Here is a 20,936-nt window from a genome sequence, read left to right on the forward strand (position 1 = left end):
GTGACGTGAAAGGAAGTGTGTTTAGGATGGAAGGGTGCCACAGAAAGAGAGATCCACTTCTTAAAGTCCTGGCTTTGTTGGTAAGATCAACTCCCCTGGGCATTGATCGTTGACACAGCAGTCAGCGTCTAATGAGTATGTGTGTGGGTGTGTGTTAGGAATTGAGAAAGGCTGATCTGGATTTTGGTGTTGTCATTGCATAATGTTTTACTGTCTGCGAAAACATGTGTCAGATGGTTTAATGCTTCGCATTAGCATTTGCTAACTGAAAAAGAAGCATAATTTAAAGAAAGTTAAATCTTTCTTATAAAATAGTTTTTTTTAGATATTACGTAGTAAATGGGTCATTTCAATGAATGAGTGCCATTTCCTGGTTGTGACTCTTAAAAATTATTATTTAAGCTGTGTATCGGACAAATGTAAAAAAAACAATTTGTAATTTGGAGTTATAGCTTAATGTGCAGGACATTGCTCCATAATAAAATGTAAGTTTCTATTCTTTTAAAGTTAATATTCATGCAATTTTAAACATACAGTTTAATACCCTGAGGACACAAATGGCACAGGTTTGGTAGAATGACGCAAATATATATATATATATTTATAGTACAGAAATAGTGTCTTATTGATTGTACGTGTATGATAATTGTAGATATATGTGCTCACTTACATAACTGATGTTCCATATGGAAAATTTGGCATATGCAGTATCGACCTCTGACCTGTAGCGTCTAGTCACACTCGTCCCTTGTCTCTCCTGGGTATCTCCTGTCATAGGGAGAAGGACAGCAGCTGTTTGTTGAGATGAGAAAAGGAAAGAGGATTTGATTTGGTGGGATGGGTTGTTTAGGAAAAGATGAAAGGAAATGAAGAAAGAATTTGATCTTTAAAGTAATATAAATTTGATATAATGAATGGGTTTCTTATTATATGCCAGAATACTTAAGTTTTAGCGGGCTGAAATTTAGGACATTTAGCGAAACAGCATTGCTATTCCCTGATTAAACATACTCCACTTTTCAGTTAAAATATGTTAATTGTGGCACTTAAATTCACGGAGCCACATGTCTCTTTAGTTATATTCAAATACTTTTTATATCCTACAGCGCAACATGGAGAGACATATAAGCATAGAGAATAATTAGAAAGTCATTTGTAGGCTGATTTCCTAAAACACCCTGTTTGTTTGACCTTCCCTGCCGACCAGACACGGCAACATCTGCTTCATAAATGCCATGCATTTGGGGCAGGACTCCCTGTTTGGCCGACCAATGAAAGATTTAAATTGATATTTTGTTTACCTTGCTCGTAATTTACTCCTATATTGTTCTTCTAGCCTAACTGGTGGTGTATGATGGTACCAACACCAAGGTCATGGCATCATGGAAAAGAAATTACATAAACATGGATAGCTCGAATTAACAGTAAGTCACTCTACCAAACGCATACATAAAAATAAACTCAAGCTCACAGTGAGTATCCTGTATCTCTCTACTTCCACTTGCATTCATTATAGTGTAAAGTTTGATAACACACAACATAATAGGTGTCATTCAAGTTTTCCCCCTAATTTTACAAACAACAATACATTTGGCACAATAGTGTTTCAGATTTGTATGCACGTGTGCTATAGCTAGTGTATGAGTAGGCAAAAAAGAACTATACAGATGAACATGAAGCAGCCTTGACTTTGTAGAGCCATTGTGTCTATTTCCAGATAAAGAGAAAGAGTAGGTGGTGTATGTGTGTGACAGTGAGTTGTTTTGTGTGTGTTGGGGGTTGGGGTGGCTGAACCTGTTTAATTCAGTTTTTCATCTTTGCCGTCTGGCATCTGCTGATCCCTCTGTTATGGTCCTGATGGGTGGGCCCACTCCATAGGGACAGGGCAGGAGAACACCAGAGACCGTGGAGAGGCGGTGTGTTAAGGACAGGCGGAAATCTTTATGGATTTATAAGTCATTAGTCTTAGTTATTTGACAAAACAGAGGTAACACATTTCTAAACAATATGATTATTTATGACTATTTAGTAAAAAAAAATCCCTGAATCTATGAAGCATCTCACACATACTAAGTGGCTTTCTGTTCTCTGTTTCTAAACTTATCTTAAATGTTTCATCTCGCCACTCCTCTCGGTCTCACCTTTTCTTCTTTGTTTCAAACGGTGAGATAAAGGCGAATAAGTGATAAGAAAACTTTCCTTATTTCCTATGCATGGGTTCTTTCCCATGGGTCTATCATCCAATCGGAATCAGACAGGGTGCTATGAATAGTTGTCTAGGAAAAGGGAAAATAGTTCTTGTTTTCTTGAGAATGTAATGGTGTGTGTGACAGAGAGAGACTGTCATTCGTGATTGAATAGCAGCATCCTGGGCTGGCGATGTGCCAGGTTCTGATTCAATGCAAGGAAGAGATGCTGAGCGACCAAAATTAGATGAGGTTTGGTAAGATAGAGGGATTTAGATAGGGTTAGTGTTCCATATATAGAAAAGCTATACCATTTTGACAATATCTTCAGCGACAAATGACAGACACTGCATCTGAAAAATCTTCACACCTCAATAATTCTCTAAGGGTAAAAGCTAAGAAAAACAGTGAAGGAAGCATTAACAGTGTGTTAGAGGTGTTCTTTTCCTCCCCTTTAATTGTGACCAATTATATACCCAGAAGAAGCAGAAGATGAAGTCCTTGCTCAGCTAGCTGGAAGTCATTGAAAACAGACAATACCTTGCCTCTTCACATGATTTAGTGTTGTGCTCCAGAGCGTCATGAGGCACGTGTTCTCAGAAGTGACGCAAACCTGTTAATGGGAAAAAGAAACAATTAAGCTTAACAATAAAGGTAAAAAGATTACATAACTCAAACCATTCACATTACTGTGGGCTCTTTTGTTGTCAACATTTAAGAGCCACACATTTCTGTTTGACAACTGCGACTACTGTTCCACTAGTTTATTTTATGTGGAGCGACAGATCTGCCTCGAGTTCAATGAGACATGTTTGTAATGGGAGACGATTGACGGTTGAGGTTCATGGCCCAGGGGAGCGTGTCTTTGTTTCACAGAGCAGGCATGACTAACAGTTAAATCAGGGATCGAACAATAGATGCAAACTGCATTTGGCCCTTCACAGCACCGAATGGGAGTGAGTAATAGGGGCTTAAAGATCAGGGCCCTGCCATTTTCATACGCCTCTCTTTTTTTTTCTGTTCCTACAGATAATTACATATTCAGTAACCACATCGTATATCAGCAGCAGTTGTAGTTTACTGTTGTAACATATTTCCTGTACAATGTGTATTTCTTTGTTTTATATAGCTTCCTTATTCAATTATGTTAGTCTTCATTGCTCAACATATTCTGAAATGTAAGAAAAATAATGAGCTTGATGACTTTTTCATTCAAAAAACAACAACAACAAACTATTACTCTTTCAGCATTTAAGATTGATTCCTACAAAAAAAGTTTTTAAACATAATTATAATTTAAATGGGTCTTGTAACTAGGTGTTTGAAACGAGGATAAAACACGTTGGAAGGCCCATAGAAAACTCATTTGTTTATCTGGACAAGAGTTATAAGTTATATATATTTCATTTTATTGAAAAGTTTTTTTTAAAACTAAATTGAACTTAATACATAACATAATTTTAGCTGAGTCATTCAGTAAGTCTATACGGCTGACAAAGGCTAATAAACAGGATATAAAAAGTGAAAGGCTCTAAACCAAATGAGTTAATTAAATCTCTTTCAATTTAACCCAGACTAGTTTATCAATAGCCCCATTGTATACATTCATTAAAATGTGAATCTGTGCTAGTTAATGAATTAACCCCATCCCCCATTACACTTCATCACACATGATGTATTCAATGTATTGCAATTTAGTAAGTCAGAAACATCGCTAACCACCCAGTGAATGTTATTGTACATGTTGTAAATCATATTTGTAGTGTTTTTAATGGGTCTAATGTGAATTTGAGCAGCAAAAAACTTTAGGGCCGCTGGCAGAATGCATCTTTAAACTCCTTCTGTTGTTTTGTATTCATTTTAAGTCATTTATCTCTATATAATTCTTCCCTCTTTGTATGCTTTAATGCTTTATACATGATGATATATGATTCAGACCTTCCAGAATGGTTAAAAACTTTGGAAACGACACACTATGAAGGTATGAAGGTATAAATGGTAAAAAAGCAAAAGTATTTAACATGAAAAACATTATTTTCCAAGATGTTTTGTTTATTTTCCATTTTACTGAATAAACCGCCTGCATTGGCAGAACTACGTACGTAATATGTTGGACTGGAGTGCTGTTACCCTGGAAACTGTCCTGCGTTTTCCAAACTGTGAAAGGACCAATAGCGTGATTCGGCTCATACCACATTTGCGAAATGAGGGGGTGTTCAAAACCCTCTGTAGACGCATGAACACTCTAAGCGTCCCAAAATATGTTTTTCTTTTTTATATTAACATACTCATTTAAAAAGTTTTATATTTGGGTGAGAAATGCAGACATATTTGAATGATTATATCCTACTTTTTCTCACAGTTGTTTTAAACCCTCAAATATAACGAACTCATTGTGGTATATTCCCCGCAGAAATTAAATTTGCCCACTGTGCTGCGTGTTCCATCAACTTCTATGAAAACGTACCTTCGCTCAGCGATAAGCAAATTAAATAAGGCTGTACGCCATAATACTACTACTAATAATAATAATAACAACTTAATTTAATGTTTGCCTTGGAAATGCTGCACGTTTGTGAAGGTGAGTGTATGAATTATTGCGACGTAAATCATGACAGCTTGAGTCATTAAAACAACGTGTATTCAAGTCTGTGGCTTTAAAACGGCAGTGCATATTTCTCAATGTTTAATAAGTACTGTTAATAACTATTAACGATATCAGATGTTACATTCAGTTTGTGGTTTAAATATATTTAATATAAAGAACGTTTAAGATGTGTAATTATGTCTCGAATGGGTGGGGCGGCAATATTATTAATGGAGGACGATGCAGTAAAGATCTTTGAACCTGAATGTGCGATATTGTTAAAAGTGTCGCCCAAGGGCGAGGCCTCGTTTGAAGGTCTTCAGCTCTGCACAAGTTCTCTGTTAAGTGTAGTGTCCTTGACTGAAGTTCTACTCCCTGAAGTAACAAATTGTCTAAACAAGTATGAAGTGACACAGGTGCTTCCTATCCATTTCAAGCTTGTGTCTTTTGCACTATTTTAAATATGGGACCGATGTGGGTGGGTAGAGCATGGTTTGTAAAGGTCACATAAACTTTCTCTATTAATATGCTTTGTGTTGTTTTTGACCTTTCATCTTGATTGCGGACACTATTCCATATTATGTTCTTTTGATATTTGATTTTAATTAGATCATTTTTGCTTATCAGTTTCTTTGAGAAAATGAATCATCAATCATTTTCTGTTTAGTTTTAATTTTACAAAAATATGTGTATATATACCTATGAATGGTTTTTGGTTGAGCTAATGTGTTTTAATTTGTCTTTTCTCTGACAGAAGTCTCTTTTGTGGCACTTTTGTGTAGAAATGCTGAAACACACTGAAGCATGTTTTTGTTATGGCTTTCATCATTTGGAGAGTGTGTATGAATGCCTGCACATATGGTCTATCTGTAGTATGCCATGTGAAACAGCTGTCACTCACAGAAAGATGTCCTCTGACCTGATTGCAGCATTTGTAAAATGATACATTAGGGCGCAGAATATGTTTTTCAGTTTACTGATATTTGGGATGAGCATGTTTTGTGTGCTGTCTGGGAGAAAATTGTTTCATATTACATTAATATCTAGTCATTTAGCATTTGACCTCAACAGCGGTATTATGTAAAACATTTTCTTGAACGTTTTTTTTACAACTGAGGTTTTACTTTGAATGTCATGTTTGTAATTGTTTTAAAGTTAAAGGCACAGTTTGTAGAGATCGGCGCTAGAGGGCGCACGATCAAAACAACAACAATCGCGTAGCTTGATGACGCTGTGTAGAAGCGTGGAACGATGGGATATGTTGTCTTCAACTCCACCGCTGATTGTACCGCTGATACATCAATCAGACAGGAACGATAAATCATGTTAGCGGAAGAGGTAAAATTATAAAGTTTTAAAATGTAGCATTTGATGAAATCATTTTATTTCATTATAATGAATTAGACCCGAGTATTGTAAGGTTTAAAACTAAATTGTTAGTCATAGATGTTACAGTAATTGTCCAATTCGATGGTGTGATAACGCTGCCCAGTTTTAAGTGTTCAAATCAATCATAGTTAAAGTTATTTTGAACGTACCCACATCATTTGCAATAATGCTAGAAGGACCAACGTTACAAACTACTTCCGCATCTGTCTACGACAGTGTCACGCGGCTGCTACGTCAGTAAAGGCGGTAACAAAGGGTAACGCGGATATGACGCCAATGACAGGCGACTAAACGGCCCCGCTCTACTGTTTAGAATGGCAATTTTCTCAGGTTTTAAAAGCAGTTGGAAAAATTAGAGATAATGTAAGTACTCAGCTGACAAAATATATAACAGTGGCTTAGTGGTTTTTGGATATTTTACCTATACTTTATAATTCTTACAAACTCTACCTTTAATATCTCCTGTTCTAGCCTAATAAACAGAGACTATCAGTAAGCCCTTGAGATGTTGATTCCCCTCAAAACTATCAACACTGTGTCCTTGTGGCAGTATGAAGTCATCAGGAGCTTTCTGACTCCCCCCATAAAATCATTCAAAGTGATGAATTTCGGTTATATCGCTGTGAGCTTAATTTGTGTTCTGAAGAAGAACGGAAGTCCTAGGGTTATTTTACGACTGTAGGGTGAGTAGTTCATGACAGAATTTTCATTAAATGGCAGTGTATCCTTTAAATGTACCTTTTAGATTCTTGCTCAGTGGGGAACATTACATAATGCACATAATACTTGTTCATAAGGGTTTACAAGGGTCTAAAAGTAACAGCATTGTAAAATAGCTGTCTAAGGCCCTATTCGCACGGGATTAATATTGCATGGGGATCTCTAGTCATTTGTAATATTTGCAGAGGTTGTCTTTGATATTAATCCAGTGCAAATTGGCCATGTCTGTAATTTTTAAAAAGTCCCCCAGTTTTTACCTACCATATTTTGACAAACACCAAGGTCATGTGATTAGTCTCATCTGTGTGATTTGGCGGGCTCATATCTTTTTCAAGGTTTTATCCACCATTTGCGAATAATGGATGCTGTGTTGAAGTGTTTTGATATTATTTCGGGTGCTGGGTCATATCCATACCTGCCAATACTGCCTTTTGGTCGGGAGTCTCCCGTTTTGTTGTTTCAAATTGGAAACTCAAACTCCCCTGTGAAACGGACAAAGGAAGATCCCCGAAGGCGGGTCTCAAATGCTGAAAGCTAGTCATATATCATATAGAATAGGGCTTAAAATAATGTTTTAGGGCGGAGTATTAGAAATTACCGTTATTTCGTTCTGCATGTGGTGGATATTACTTGTCCACTCTGTTGTTGTTGTTGTTGATGAGTATTACTGCTGAGGTCAGTGTTGTGGAAATCATCCTTACTCGCATAATGTTGTGAAATGTGGACTCTTTCTGGATGTCATAACAGTGTCTGATACTGGTCTCTCCTCATCAGCACGTTGCTGTGTTTTGTGGATTTCCATGATGACTGTTTATCATTGCTGAAGGCCAATTTTCCATTCGTAAGTGGAAATCTGTCAGTATGGGGGATTTTAAGATTAGTAAATAGTCTGCTGTGTTCTCCTGTTTTTCTCAAACTAACCATGCACTGCTGGTAAAAGCAAACCCTTTAGGACTAGCCACGTGAAGCCGTAAATGCCATAATCTTTCTCAGTAATAGTTGACGGTTGACTGCCTAAAGGCTCCGTGAGTGTTTTCTTAAACTTGCCTAAGGCAGGTGTCAACTTTTTTTGGCTATTATATCATGATAGCAACATTGTCAGTTGGTATCAAATTACAGAATATATAAGGTCTAAGGCATAGTTGTTTGTAAATAGCCGAGGGGTTATTAACAGGATGTATATATATGCAAACAGACCTCTCAGAATATGATGCTGACTGTTCCCTATGACCCACATAATTTGTAAATATTTTTTCATATAGTTTGTTCAATAGCTTCATATAGTTTGCTCAATCTGTGGCCTAACTGAGGGCAGAAAGAATTTCACCATATTGCAATTCTGCACTATAAATGCTATACACTTATGCGATATAAAAGTACATACTGTAAGATAGTAACTATATGACGATGTGAAATATCAAGCTCTAAATATTAATATAATTTAATATAAGCAGTGAAATTTTAGTGTACGCTGTTGTTTATTGCATGTACCGTAAAACCATACTAACATTTTTTTTTCCTTATGGAATATTTGATCTGTAAAAAGCAAGCCACATAAACCAACCGTATGCAATATGACTAAATACAGATTCCAGTGTAACTTCCAAACGTGACCAATCTTTTCCTTTCTCCTCACATGCTCATGTAGTGCTTTTCTAAATCTCTAGATTTTAAGGAATGTGAGTTGGCTCTTTCATGCCTCTCCCTTGAAATGCCCGCCCACAGCTCCTGTCCAGCCATCCCTCCACCCTTTCCAGAGGAGCTTCCCTCCTGCACGTGAGAAAGCTGCTGGCTGCCACCTCTGTATGGCAGGCCTGCATCCGCTCTGCTCTGAATGTCTATCCATTAACCCATGATTGGCCTCTCTTTACATACATGCTTTTATTTTCGTGTAAGCTTTCTGTTAATGTGACTCGGTTGAAGCAAGTGTTTTGTTTTATAAAATCCTATTTTTGTAATGTATTACTGCACCCTTGAAGTGAGCAGGAATAGGACGGATAGCTGTCTCTCTGTATTTCTCTGATGAGGTATGTGAACCATATGCAAATGAGCCCCGTTTATTCAAACACCAGCGTTAAATATGTAAACGACTTTCATTCTGATAAGTGACCTCACGATAGTTTGTTATTGACTCTTTGCCCCACTTTACCCCTTTGCATTAACATGTGATTGGATTGCCCTCCATTCCACTGTGTTTCCACTTTGATTTGCACTTACTGGCACAACATGGAAAATAAATGAAAACACAGTATAGTCACAATGCGTCTTGGGTGTGTTATGCGGTTGAGGGCTGCGCAGTTCCATATATTGTATATATGCCAAAGGAACATGTTTAAGGGACCTTTGAATGGTCAATTGATTAAGTATTTAAGTATACCACTGATATAGTGGTGTGAAAGCTTGTTTGGGCATGTCTGCATGTAATGCGAGTTGTAAAAGGAGATGTCCATATAGGAGTTTGGCTGTGTGTGAGTTTTTCTACAAAGCCTGCAGCGTGGTCTGTGATCTTCTGAATGAAAGATGGACTGCAGCCGTAATCCTGCACGCCTTCATAATCCTTTCTTTCAAAAGCACTGCCATTCTTCAGCAGCTCAGATGAACACCGTACAGATCCATGCTGACAGCTTTACCAATGTGCCAAACAGGGCAGTCAGGCTCTTTTACATTAGCGTTGATCTTGAGTTGTAAGCAGCTCCACCAGACATATCAAGAACTTGTTCAGAGATGAAGTTATGATACGAAGGTGAGAGATGAGAGGCCTTTGAGAGGATCCAGCTTAATGTCTACTTAATGCTATCGACAGAAATAGAAAAGAATGTGATGACAGCCTGTGATGATTGTAGAATTTAAGCGCCACATTCAGGTGTGTTATTTTAACACTAGAATGTGGTCTTTGTCGTCATTTTCAACATGTATCATACTTCCCAACCAACTTGTTGAAAATTGACAGCCCCTCCAAACAGGCAGAGTTACAGCCATTCCCATAGAGATCTGTTACTATATCCACAGGCGCTGATTTTGTGGGTATTGTGGTGACGCTATGACTCAGGTATGCCCCCTTGGCATGAGGGTGTGGGTTTCAAAGGCAGCCAAGTGTATGGATAAGAATCCACACCTGGACCTGACAGAATGAATAGAACCGGTGCTGTGAGGAGGAGAAGGTGTTTGGGTTAAGACCAATTTGTTTGTTGTGCATCTGCTTGGCAGATGTTATCTGTTTTGTGAAGGACACTTGCCCTTACTTCTTCCTATTTATACCACACAAAGGTACAGACTTCATTTTACCACTCCTTGAATAATCTGGTTGATCCTATTTTAATCCTGGTAAATGGAGAGGTGGAGTCTTGACAAATTGCGTGCAGGGCACTGTCGTTTTAAGGTCTCCGACAGCGTTTGGTCGGTAAAAATTCAAGGTAGTTTTATGACTTGTATTCTTTTCCTCTTCTGTGAGCTGGATCCAGTTCAATCCGTCTGGGAGTACTTTTTTCAATCTTGTGTCAGTGCTGTAAAACCCAGACTCATATTTTGAAAGCCAAGACATTACGAATACTCAATTGATTGCTTCCAAGAACAGAAACAGTCATACTGGATGATTCTTTGCAGGTAATTCCTTGGAGATCTCCCTGAAATTGTTTAGCCTAATGACAGGATATCCTTATGACCACCGTTGCTTGTCTTTTGTTTTCTGCAGCACTGTTTACACTTTGATAAAGCCAACCGATGCTTCACAATCACATCCTCTACAGTAATATAGACTTCAGGTTGCTTGTGGGAAAAGATTATTGAGATGCGTTTTGGGAAATGACTACCACAAATAGCTAGGAACTGAATCTGGAAGTCTTGGATTAGAAGCAATCGGATATGACTTATCGCCAAAAATATGTAAAGGAATATAAAGCTGGTCGTGTAAATAAAACAAAAGCAGAGACAGTGGCACTTGAATTAATCTGAATGAATGTTGATGTGTCTGTGGGGAAGTGTTGTTCTTCCTGCTACTCCAGCACAGCGCTTCCTGAAAGGGTGGTGTGGGAGGAGTTATGTTGGAAAGAGGGAGGAGGAGGAGTATTTGAGTTACTGTCTCGCTCGCACACAGACACACAGACTCTCACACATTTACTGAAGCACCGATTTTCAGCTGAGCTCTGTCCTTCAAGAGGCTCCACAGTTTAAAGCTGCTTTCACAAAACAAAGATTTCTTACATATCTGGTAAGTTAAGCATTGATTCGCTTCCATGTATCTGTAAAACTAGTTGCATTATCTCTAGAGTTACTTTGTGTTGACTGTGTGGGATAATGCTTAAGGCATGTAAGCTGTTGTAGCGTGTGTATTTGTGTTCTGTATAACTCTTGTTAAGATGCTTTATGGTAATGACAGTGTTTAAGTATTTTTCTGTCATTTCATCATTCATTTATAGGGGATGTGAGTCTCTAGTGAGTCTAATTTGAGCATGTTGAGGCTGGACTGATTATCCAGTTGAGCGTAATGAATGTTTATAAGAGATCACTGGGATGGGAACTGTGTGAATGTAGGATGTATACAATTTTTGTAATTGTCAGGTTTTGCTCAGTTAAATACATGTAAATTCCAGTTATTCCAAAGTCCTTTATTCTTGTATTGTATATGTTGCTTTGCATTTATAAATACATGCTTAGTTGTTATAGGCGGTGGTGTTAGATTTTGGCTCCTGTGTGCTGTTGTTTTGTGGGTCAACATTGTGTAAAAAAACAATGACTAAAAATTGAGGAACTGAGTCACAGTGTGTTCGTATAAAAACAACATTTGTGATGGCAGGTCGGCATATTCATACGGGAAAAAATTCCTCTCTCTATCTCTCTGAGATCCATTTACTCATTCCAGCTTAGTTACTGGTCAAACTGGGTTAATATGTGACCTCTGCTTGTGTGCTCTTGTTTTTGTTCAACTTTGTCACTTCATGTTTGTTGTCCTTTTGTTTTGTTTTGGTGCGCGTGTTGTGTGTTCCTGGTTGTGGGAAAGCGGAATTGGTAGTAACAGTGGAGTAGGGTTAAAACAACACGCTGGACAGCAGAGGCCGCGCTGACACTAAAACCACCTCATCTTTGTGATTATAAACTGTGTACACACGTGTGCTTTTACATCAGTTAGCACTCCTGTTTGTGTAGCATGTACCACACATAATATAATAATGAAATTGTATGCTGGTGTGCATCTCTGTGAGACTTCAGTGTACAGAACTTGAGTGACTATCCGTATTCTGTGGAAGACTAGCAGGGTCAGAATCCATTTAAAAGACTCAGGAGTCATGAATTCCTGAGATGAGCCTGACACAGAAAAGGGTTGCTGTGGTTGTAATTAAGGGATGATCGGGCCATTTGTCTGTCATTTTACTTGATCAATACGACAGTGAGCGTCTTTCTTTTTTACCAGTGACAAAACCGTGAGGATGTTGCCAAGGCGATTGAACTCTGATTCGAAGTGGGTGCCGTTTTAGGTTTAAATTGCCCTCTGCTCCTACAATGACCTCGCTCAAGTGTACAGCTGGTATTACATAGCTTCATTCAGGGGTGACGGTACATCACTAATAATCGTGTAAGTGACAGATCGCCCCTAGGGTCAGATACATCTGTCTAAATGCTATTGTTGTGAAAGAGTGTCCTGATCTACAGTGATATTTTAACCTGATCTGAAAACTCCAGGGATCTGATGGGTCTTATCTGGAGAGCACAAGGGAGTAAAATGTAGAGAATCGGAGGTCATAGTGTGTGGCCTGCCTGTGAAATACAGATGGACTGTTTTCCCTCATCTGATTAACTTATTAAAGTCAAAGTGAGAGATGAAGAACAGACCAATCACATTCTCTCATCTTTTCATCTCTAACACACCTCTATGAGGCTACATTTTCGAATGCTTGTTTTGGAAAAAAATTCGGAGGTAATCATTGCTTTTTAAAGATACATACATCCTATGTTTTAGACAGACTGTTTGCTCAGATCATACTGGCTTTGTTCCTGCCAAAACAGATGACAAACAAACTGAGAAGTGAGAACGGTCACATTGTTTTGTGTATGTGATAAATGCCAAAGATAGCTGTATTCACACCTCTTTAGCGATCCATTGTATTTACAAATGGCAGATGATAATATGTATAGCTGACAGTATCCTGGGGGTAAGCCAACCGTTCAGCGTTGTATTCAGATCTGGTCGTGTGGCGTACAAAACAATACCGACTCTGTCACACTTTAATGAAATTGTGTTGAGAGCTCATCCTGGCCTTCTGTGAACGGAGGGGAAACAGCTGTACTGTGCTTTGGCACACATTGAAAAGAGAATGCCGTTTATAACCCATATTAACCTGCTGTCTGTCACTGATAGAGCCGTGCAGGAGTTATGGATGGAGTTGGTGTAAGTGTTATCAGGCTATAGGGTTAAATCCCCAGGGGCATCTTTCTTGCAGTGGGTGAGCTAGGTGGAGTGAGAGGTGTGACTCTTGTCTGTCAATGCAATTAAAACCCTTGGGATCGATATTAGTTAGCTTCTTATGCCTAACACCACATACGGTGTAGTGCAAGAGGTCAAATCTTTCAGCTTGCGGTCAGGGAAATGGGTTTCCCCGTAGGGCACTGCTACTTTGATTTACTCTAAATACAGCTTAAGAAATCCATTATCAATGAATCAATTGAGAACCGTCTCAAAAAGTTAGTTATATGGAGCTTCTTGTTGCGAGACAGCAAGTAGTTCATGGAATGAGGCTGTTGCTGTGTAAATTGTGTATCATCTTATCACAAAATCCTTATCAGCTTTCCATATGTTGGCAGTTAAACTATCAGTTCAGAATAGGGTGGACAAACTGAAAAATCCCTCACCATATCTCTTCAAAAGGTCATAGTACCTTGGTCCTTGTTTTACTCATTTATTTGCATGATTTCAGCTTTGTCGGCAGAATGGCTCATATTGGGCGAGATTCCGAGATTTCCTCTTTGCTCATGATGACTTGAGACAGATCTTCTTTGCAAGGCCCTTGCTTAATACCTGACAAAGTTTACACAATCTTCCGAAATATAGACGTATGAGAAGATAACATTATTTAGCCTGAGGATGATAAGAGTAACTGTAACATGAGCACACAGGTGACTCACGGTGGATCTTTCCGTGCTGGTGGGATCAGGAACTGTGTTTATTTTCCCATCTCACGTGTATCAGTCTTGTCTGGCCTGTAGTCCCAGTAGTTATTGATAGATGGTCTAAAAGTAGCAGACGGCTTCCAGTCGCACACAACTCCCCTTTAATTACATTGCGGGATTTCTTTTAGCCAAAATTAGTGAAGTCATTTTTTACTTTCTTTCTTCAGCTTCAGACCAAACTCGTCGTTTTCTGATGCACTCGCTCTGTGGTTTTTAAGACTGCATCACATTTTCCACCTATCAAGCATAACTCAATTCATTAAATGCTAATTAAACGAATACTGCCACTTATAAAGGACACAAAAACATTACTGTTAGATGGCATGCTCACGCTGTTAACAAATATTTTCCGTTCACGTTTTTTATGGGTCGACCAACAGTTTACCACTAAACACTGTGGAACATTACATCAGTAGCTCCCAGAAATCAAGACCAGATCTTTATTTTGTGCTCAACAAGGTTTACGTTGGAGATGTCTGTGTGCTTCTGTGGTTGTGGCAGTCTAACGTGATGTGCGTGTATATTTCTGACTCGTTCTGGGTCCAGCTGGCTAAGCGTTGAAAGCCTTCTGTTATCTCAGTCCGTTGACACTCGTGCCCAAAGCTCAGTCTGTTTATGCCATGTACATTTCTGTGACCTTTAATTCCATTTATGTGTCTGCATGTGTTTTTAGGGGGTTTATCTTACATGACATATAAACAAACTAATGGTTTTGGGATCACTGTCTGTAAGGTGAGCGTGATTTTGACTTTTGCTTTAAAGTAAATCAGAGCTTGCATTAGACTTTTTTTTAATGCCAGATCAGGTTTTTTTGTAATGATTTCCACAGGCTTGTGTGAGGGTCTGGTTTAGGGGGTAGAAAATATCATTAGCCAGGTATGAAAATGTGATTATCTCACTGCTGCCCAAGGCAGTTAAATTCTTTTGAGAGAGGACTAAAAAATGTTCTGGATGTGGTCCTGATGACTCAACAGGAACAGAATTTCTGCTATTTCTCTGCAACCCGTATATGCTTGTAGCTTCGGTCCTCTGGAAGATGTTTACTCTGTGTTGATGCTTGGTAAAGGCCAGTGGAGAGCTAGGGAATACAAAGATGTTCAGGGGAAGGAATGATTTTTTGACCATTTTGGGTCTTGGACACTAGATCTGCCTCACCCCTAGCATCATGGCAGGATCCTGAACAACTGCGGCTTCTATTAAAAGACTGGCCATTGAGAGACAGCTGTGTGTGTGCATCATTTAAACGCATCAAAGAATTTGACCTGGATATGCATTTATTGCATTACTCGTCCATAAGCCTCTTAAAAGCCGACAGATCCATGACAAGCAAGTTTAAATGGTTCTCTTTTCACAGTATTGATTCAGTAACAAAATATATTTTTAATGCCACTCTTAACCTACTCTTAAATTACCTATTTCTCTGCTTATTGAGTCTCCTGAATCTGTCACATATTGTATATAGTTATATATGTTGTGAAAGAGCTGGTCATTCAGTCACTGCCCATATCATCAGCAAAAAGAATATCAAAATAATTATGCTTATAAAAACTCTCGTCATTTTTATGTTTAGTACAGTGTCTGCATACTGTGTAAAAGGGCTTGTTTACTCGAGAATAAACGTATCATTTTGACCTTGCCTTATATCATTACGAACCTATTCATTTCTTCTGCAGAACACAATAGAAGATATTTTGAAAAATGTTGGTAGCCGAACAACACTGCCCCCCATTGTATGGACACAAATCCACTCATACATTTCTGAAAATACCTTCTTTTGTGTTACACAGAAAAAAAGACATACAGTTTTTGAACAACATGACAACATCTTAAATTTTTGTAGCACAACAATCTGTTTTTCAATCCCTTTCACGTGATGTTATGAAATTTGTTTTACAGGCAGTTCTTTTCTTTAATGAGAGTTTGAGTCTATATTTAGGTTTTTACATAGTGTTGCTTGAAAATAGAAAACGTCTATCTTTACTTGCTTTTGAATCCCTTGCATTTTTGTGTAGTAAGAAATGGAGAGTGTCATTACACGGCCAAGGGCCCAGACACACTGAAAAAATTAAATTGGTATTTGATATATATGATTATAAGAGGCAAGGAACAAACCTTTCAGCACTTGATGATGTAATCCAAACTTGAAAACCGTAACAGAAGAAAATAAAGATAGAAATGAGAGAACTGCTATCACTCTCCTGACACTGAGGATCAAAAGAATATGAAAGCATTACAAGAGAATAAGAGAAGAGTCTATTAAAAGGCTGCAGTGATTTTTTGACAGCAATGCTTTCTTTTTTTTGAGGGTTTACGGCATTTTATGAAACCTGCTTGTCTGAGTCAAGAGGAGTGAATGCTCATGAGTGGTTTAGAAGCATTTAAATGAGCTTTGGTTTAGATCTAGTCTGGGACCAGAATATAAAACATGATAATCTCCCCATATTGTACTCTGTAAAGACAGTGCACAAGGCGCTTACACAGAACAAGTGGAACGGGCGAGAGGACATTTAAATATTTTCATACAACGGCACTGTTTGATGCAACTGAATGTACAAGATTGCAGCTGTTCTCTAGTGCAGCCTTTTCTTTTTTGTGCCTTTTGAAAGAAACGCATTTGAATGAAAATAAAGTAGGAGGATTTGTTGTGAGTGGGGGGGGAAGGGTGCAATTGGTCAAAATCACAGCCGTCGGCCAATAAGACCCCGGCTGCCGGCTTACTCCTTTCTCCTCCCCTCATGTTCAGAATTCGTTTCACCATTCTGATTGGTCGCTCGCACATGCAGCATCTGGAGCCTCTACGAGTGTAGTGGGAGGGGCCAGACAACGTTTTAAAACCAAATGTCTGCCCCCATTCGCTCTAGAGTGTTCCAGTATCTTTTATGTATGTGGAGCAGAGGGAGCTGTAGGAGGTTCTTTCTTTGCCTATCCATGTTTGACAGTATCTTTCTCTCTCTCTTGTTTCACCAGGAAACCTATCCAGGATTACAAGAACAAGATCCTCAGGTTTATAAGGAGTGTTTTTCAATTCTGAAACACCCAGAGAGTGAGAAGAAAAGACTGCACCAACATTGCTCTTTAAACCCTCTCGGCATCAGCGCTTGCTTCAGGATCTGCCCTGTCCTGGTGGGTCACTCCGTCGGACTGATGTGGAATGTGACCCTTTTTGACCCCTTCCCACAAGCCTCTTTTCAATCAGCTGGACTGGTGAGAGAACAGATAATAGAGGCAAGAGGCCGGCACACACAAAAAGAGTAAAAGCAACAGCAGCAGGAGTGTACGAACTGGTAAGAAAGTTAAAGGAGCCCTTGACGGTGGGGAAAAGAGCTTAAAACACAAAAGAGAAGGAATAAAGAAAAGTGTGAATACAAAAGACTTTTTGGGGATTCTTGAACGCAAGGAAAACTTCAACCCTTAGCCTTTATATCATCTTTAATCTCGGCCTCACCCATCATGCCTGTGGAGACCCTTCGTCCCACAGATGGCCGTCTTGCTGGGAGGCCCTTCACCTCCGCCATGCCTTTCCGCATCCTCAACAAGGGACCGGACTACTTCCGCAGGGCTCCCGAGCCGGGAGCACGAAAGTTAAGTGCAGTAGAACGTCTGGAAGCAGACAAGCCCAAGTACGTTAAGAGTCAGCAAGTAGCTCTCAATAAGCAAGAGCCTGTAAAACCGCCAATCATCCGCAAACCGCTGTTATCACCGAGCATGATTATGCAGTGTCGGATAAACACTCCACCAGCACGGAAAATAACTCGCCGGCTACTCGATGCAGAGAACGGAGGACCGGAACACGGCATGTGCAGAGGACCTCAACTTAATTTGGACATCCTAAATAACCTAATTAATGTTTGCGATGGGCCACTCTCTTCCTCCCCAACTGCTTCCTCGCTGTCTCCCTCTGCTTCCTCTCCCTCATCTGGGGGTCACAGTGTTGGAAGTGGACAGTCTGCGGAACCCCAGCAGTGCATCAACTTCAAAGCACACCTTCCCTCCTCTCGCACCTCCTCTCCTCTTAACAACCAGACAATATCTGCAGTACCCAATCAAAGACCACCTCCAGTTCCAGCCAGGGCTCCCAGACTCGTGCCACAAGCTAGTTACGGACCCCCGAACTCTGTAACAGTGAGACGGGTGGATGTGCGTCCCCAGGCAGAGATTAGAAAGCCGCGGTTGCCTCTACAACCTAAACCCAGACAGACCCAAAAGGCTCAACCACAGATAGCCCAGCCACAGGCACCCTCTCCTCCCACACATCCAGCTCAGCACCAGCCCGTGTCTGCTCACCCTCCATCCCCCTGCCTGCCCCCCAGCCCTCTGCTTCTGCGCTCTGGAGTTTTACACCCGGCCTCCCCCGCCTTCACCCGTCTCTCAGCCAGCTCACGAGGATCACGCCCCGGATCGACCCGGAAACACCCCACCCTCCACCGCTCCAAGTCTGATTTGAGTGACCGCTATTCTCGGGCCACAGCCGACCTGGAGCGCTTCTTCAATTACTGTGGCTTGGACCCCGTGGAGGTAGAAGGTATGGGTGGTGTGGAGCGTTTTGCACGAGCCAGTTCAGACATTGTTTCTGTTTCCAAGCTTCGAAGTGTTAGTACCCCAAGCTCAGAGTATGGAGATGGACGAAGAGGAGAGGAAGAGGAGGATGATGATGACGAAGATGACGGGGCTGTCAGGCCTAGTGAGCGTGTTCCTTATGGGATCTCTGTCATAGAGAGGAATGCCCGTGTTATTAAGTGGCTTTATGGAATCAGACAAGCACGGGATACCTCGCAAAACATCTCCAACGTCTAGCTCTATACATACAGTATAAGTACCAGACAGAGACCATTTAAATGAGACTTGCTGTAGCATTCTAGAAGTCGTTCACACACAGAATATTTATTAAACTTTTAAGATGTTTGAAGGCTCTTAAAAATATTTGTTTTGGTTGTATTTAGATAATGTTCATGATGTTTTTTACAAAGAATATTCATCTTTTGGATTGAACTGCAAGGATGATGTATCTCCATCAGAAAACTGACTTTTAGCACTGTGACATGGATACGTTTGGACATTAGCAATAATATGTTAAAAGCATTATAAGTGTGACTGAATGGACGATGATGATGGTGATAATGAAAGCAGCAGTCGATCTGTTGTGCTGGTGCTGTTCAGGTACAAAGTCTTTACTAAACAGCAGTGCTGTGGAACCCGTGGCCTAAGCTAATTTCTCTAGAAACCATAGTAATGGAACAAAGCAGGTACTTAAAGAAATAATGAATTTGTTGAAGATTGATTGACAGCTATTTAGAATGCTTGTGTAATGAGGTCATAGTGTCTGTGATAGGCCTCAGGGACGTGTTTTATAAGCCACAACAAGACCACAGATACAGCTTGCAAGTACCAATACACACTAACATAAAGCATGTGAACACACTCAAACCCCTGCACACACTTTTGCTTCATAGGTGTCAAATTCATACATTTTTTTGGCAGACGGTTGAGATGTTTATGAAGGCGAGACTGAGATACTGTGAAGAATTCAGAGCTTCCAGGCTGCAATGCTCCTCTAAAAACATGTCTGGTTGACTGTTTTTATTGAAAATTTGTTTAAAGTTTAAAAAGGCAGCATGTGAGAGCCTCTTGTCAGCGTGCACACATGGATTTACAGCTGTATTAAGTGGCACAAGCACAGTTCCACGATGTGCACTCTCAAACAATGCATTCCAAACATATGAGCATACATTCCATCCAGCATAATGCTTGCGTATGATTTGTGTGGGTTTGTTGTTTGTGACTGTTCCTTCTGCTTGTTTCTGTTGGTTAACGTTTTAAAGAGGATGTAATGTCATGGCAGGTAGGGAGTGACAGAGCAGAAAGAATTGAGCGACTGAATTCTGAGAGTTTGGCTCCATACTCTTGTGGTAATCAAAGCTGTTAAATCTATTTGCTGTGGAGTTTTCACAGTTGAAGTCAAAAGAACGGTAAAGGTTATTTTAACAGAAGTTGATTGAGTCGGTGCACAAAGACAAATTATAAGGCCGTAGGTCATGAGGCTTTGGCTTTTTTTAAGTTTTACATTGTTAATGTCGCAATAATCAAATTTTTTTGACTGTGCAATCCATCTATAGCCATAAATGCATATTTGCTCTGCCAGCACAGAAAGTATGAATACAAAGGTACAGACCGTTAAACAGTTCAGTAAAGTAGCTATTTGAAGTATAACTGGATGTTCTGCTTGTTCTCTGATGTTTACCATTGACACAATTGCAAAAGTAAAATGCAAAATTGTAAAAAATGCAAAAAATGTCAATAAACATATGTTTTTGAAAGTAACTTTCTCATTTTCGTTATTATCAATATGAACAAACTTATTTTACATTACTACAAATTAGGGCTCCACAATATACCGAAAATTACTAAATAATTAAATAAATGTATGTAATCAAATTTTCAAATTGATGCAAGTTGATTTCTTGATCCTGTGTCAGACGGGATGCTTTCACTCTGTGAATATCCCATGAGACATAGCATATTAAATAAAGGTAACAGTTACATCCCAGTTCAAGACAAGACCCAAACTTTAATTGAACAGATCCAAGACATATTGACTTGTCTTTTTATAAAGGGGTTGTTTAGTCTGAAAGTTATTTTATAAGGCTTATGAGAGTCTAAAAGGGTTTGTTTTTAATTTGTATGTTTTAATGTTATGCATTATTGAACATGTACAATTAACACAGATTAAGTAAGCAAATATTTTGCAATAAATGCTGTACTCCAAATAAGATCAAAAGATCAAATCTGTGTCTTGGATAATGCATTTTACAAACCTACCTTTAGAAACTGAACATTTACAATGCTATTCATCATGACCTTAAACAGTTTTTGTTGTTGTTGCTTTAACTTCCCTG

The 20,936-nt window shown here is 39.4% G+C and overlaps 1 protein-coding gene across 2 annotated transcripts; it reads left to right on the top strand.

Annotated features, from left to right (window-relative positions):
* The first annotated feature begins 4,627 nt into the window (after positions 1 to 4,627).
* wu:fa11c10 (protein FAM110A) lies at positions 4,628 to 20,361 on the top strand. Of its 2 annotated transcripts, none has more exons than XM_056733919.1 (2): positions 4,628 to 4,767; positions 17,011 to 20,361. In XM_056733919.1, exon 2 carries the CDS (start codon positions 17,494 to 17,496, stop codon positions 18,835 to 18,837), a length of 1,344 nt encoding a protein of 447 aa, XP_056589897.1. In that variant the 5' UTR covers positions 4,628 to 4,767; positions 17,011 to 17,493; the 3' UTR covers positions 18,838 to 20,361. The 2 variants fall into 2 exon arrangements, with proteins under 2 accessions (XP_056589897.1, XP_056589896.1); XM_056733918.1 differs by lacking the exon at positions 4,628 to 4,767 and adding an exon at positions 10,973 to 11,089.
* The last annotated feature ends 575 nt before the right edge of the window (positions 20,362 to 20,936 follow it).

Source organism: Triplophysa dalaica, chromosome 20 (genome assembly GCF_015846415.1).
Source record: "Triplophysa dalaica isolate WHDGS20190420 chromosome 20, ASM1584641v1, whole genome shotgun sequence".
Classification (NCBI taxonomy): domain Eukaryota; kingdom Metazoa; phylum Chordata; class Actinopteri; order Cypriniformes; family Nemacheilidae; genus Triplophysa; species Triplophysa dalaica.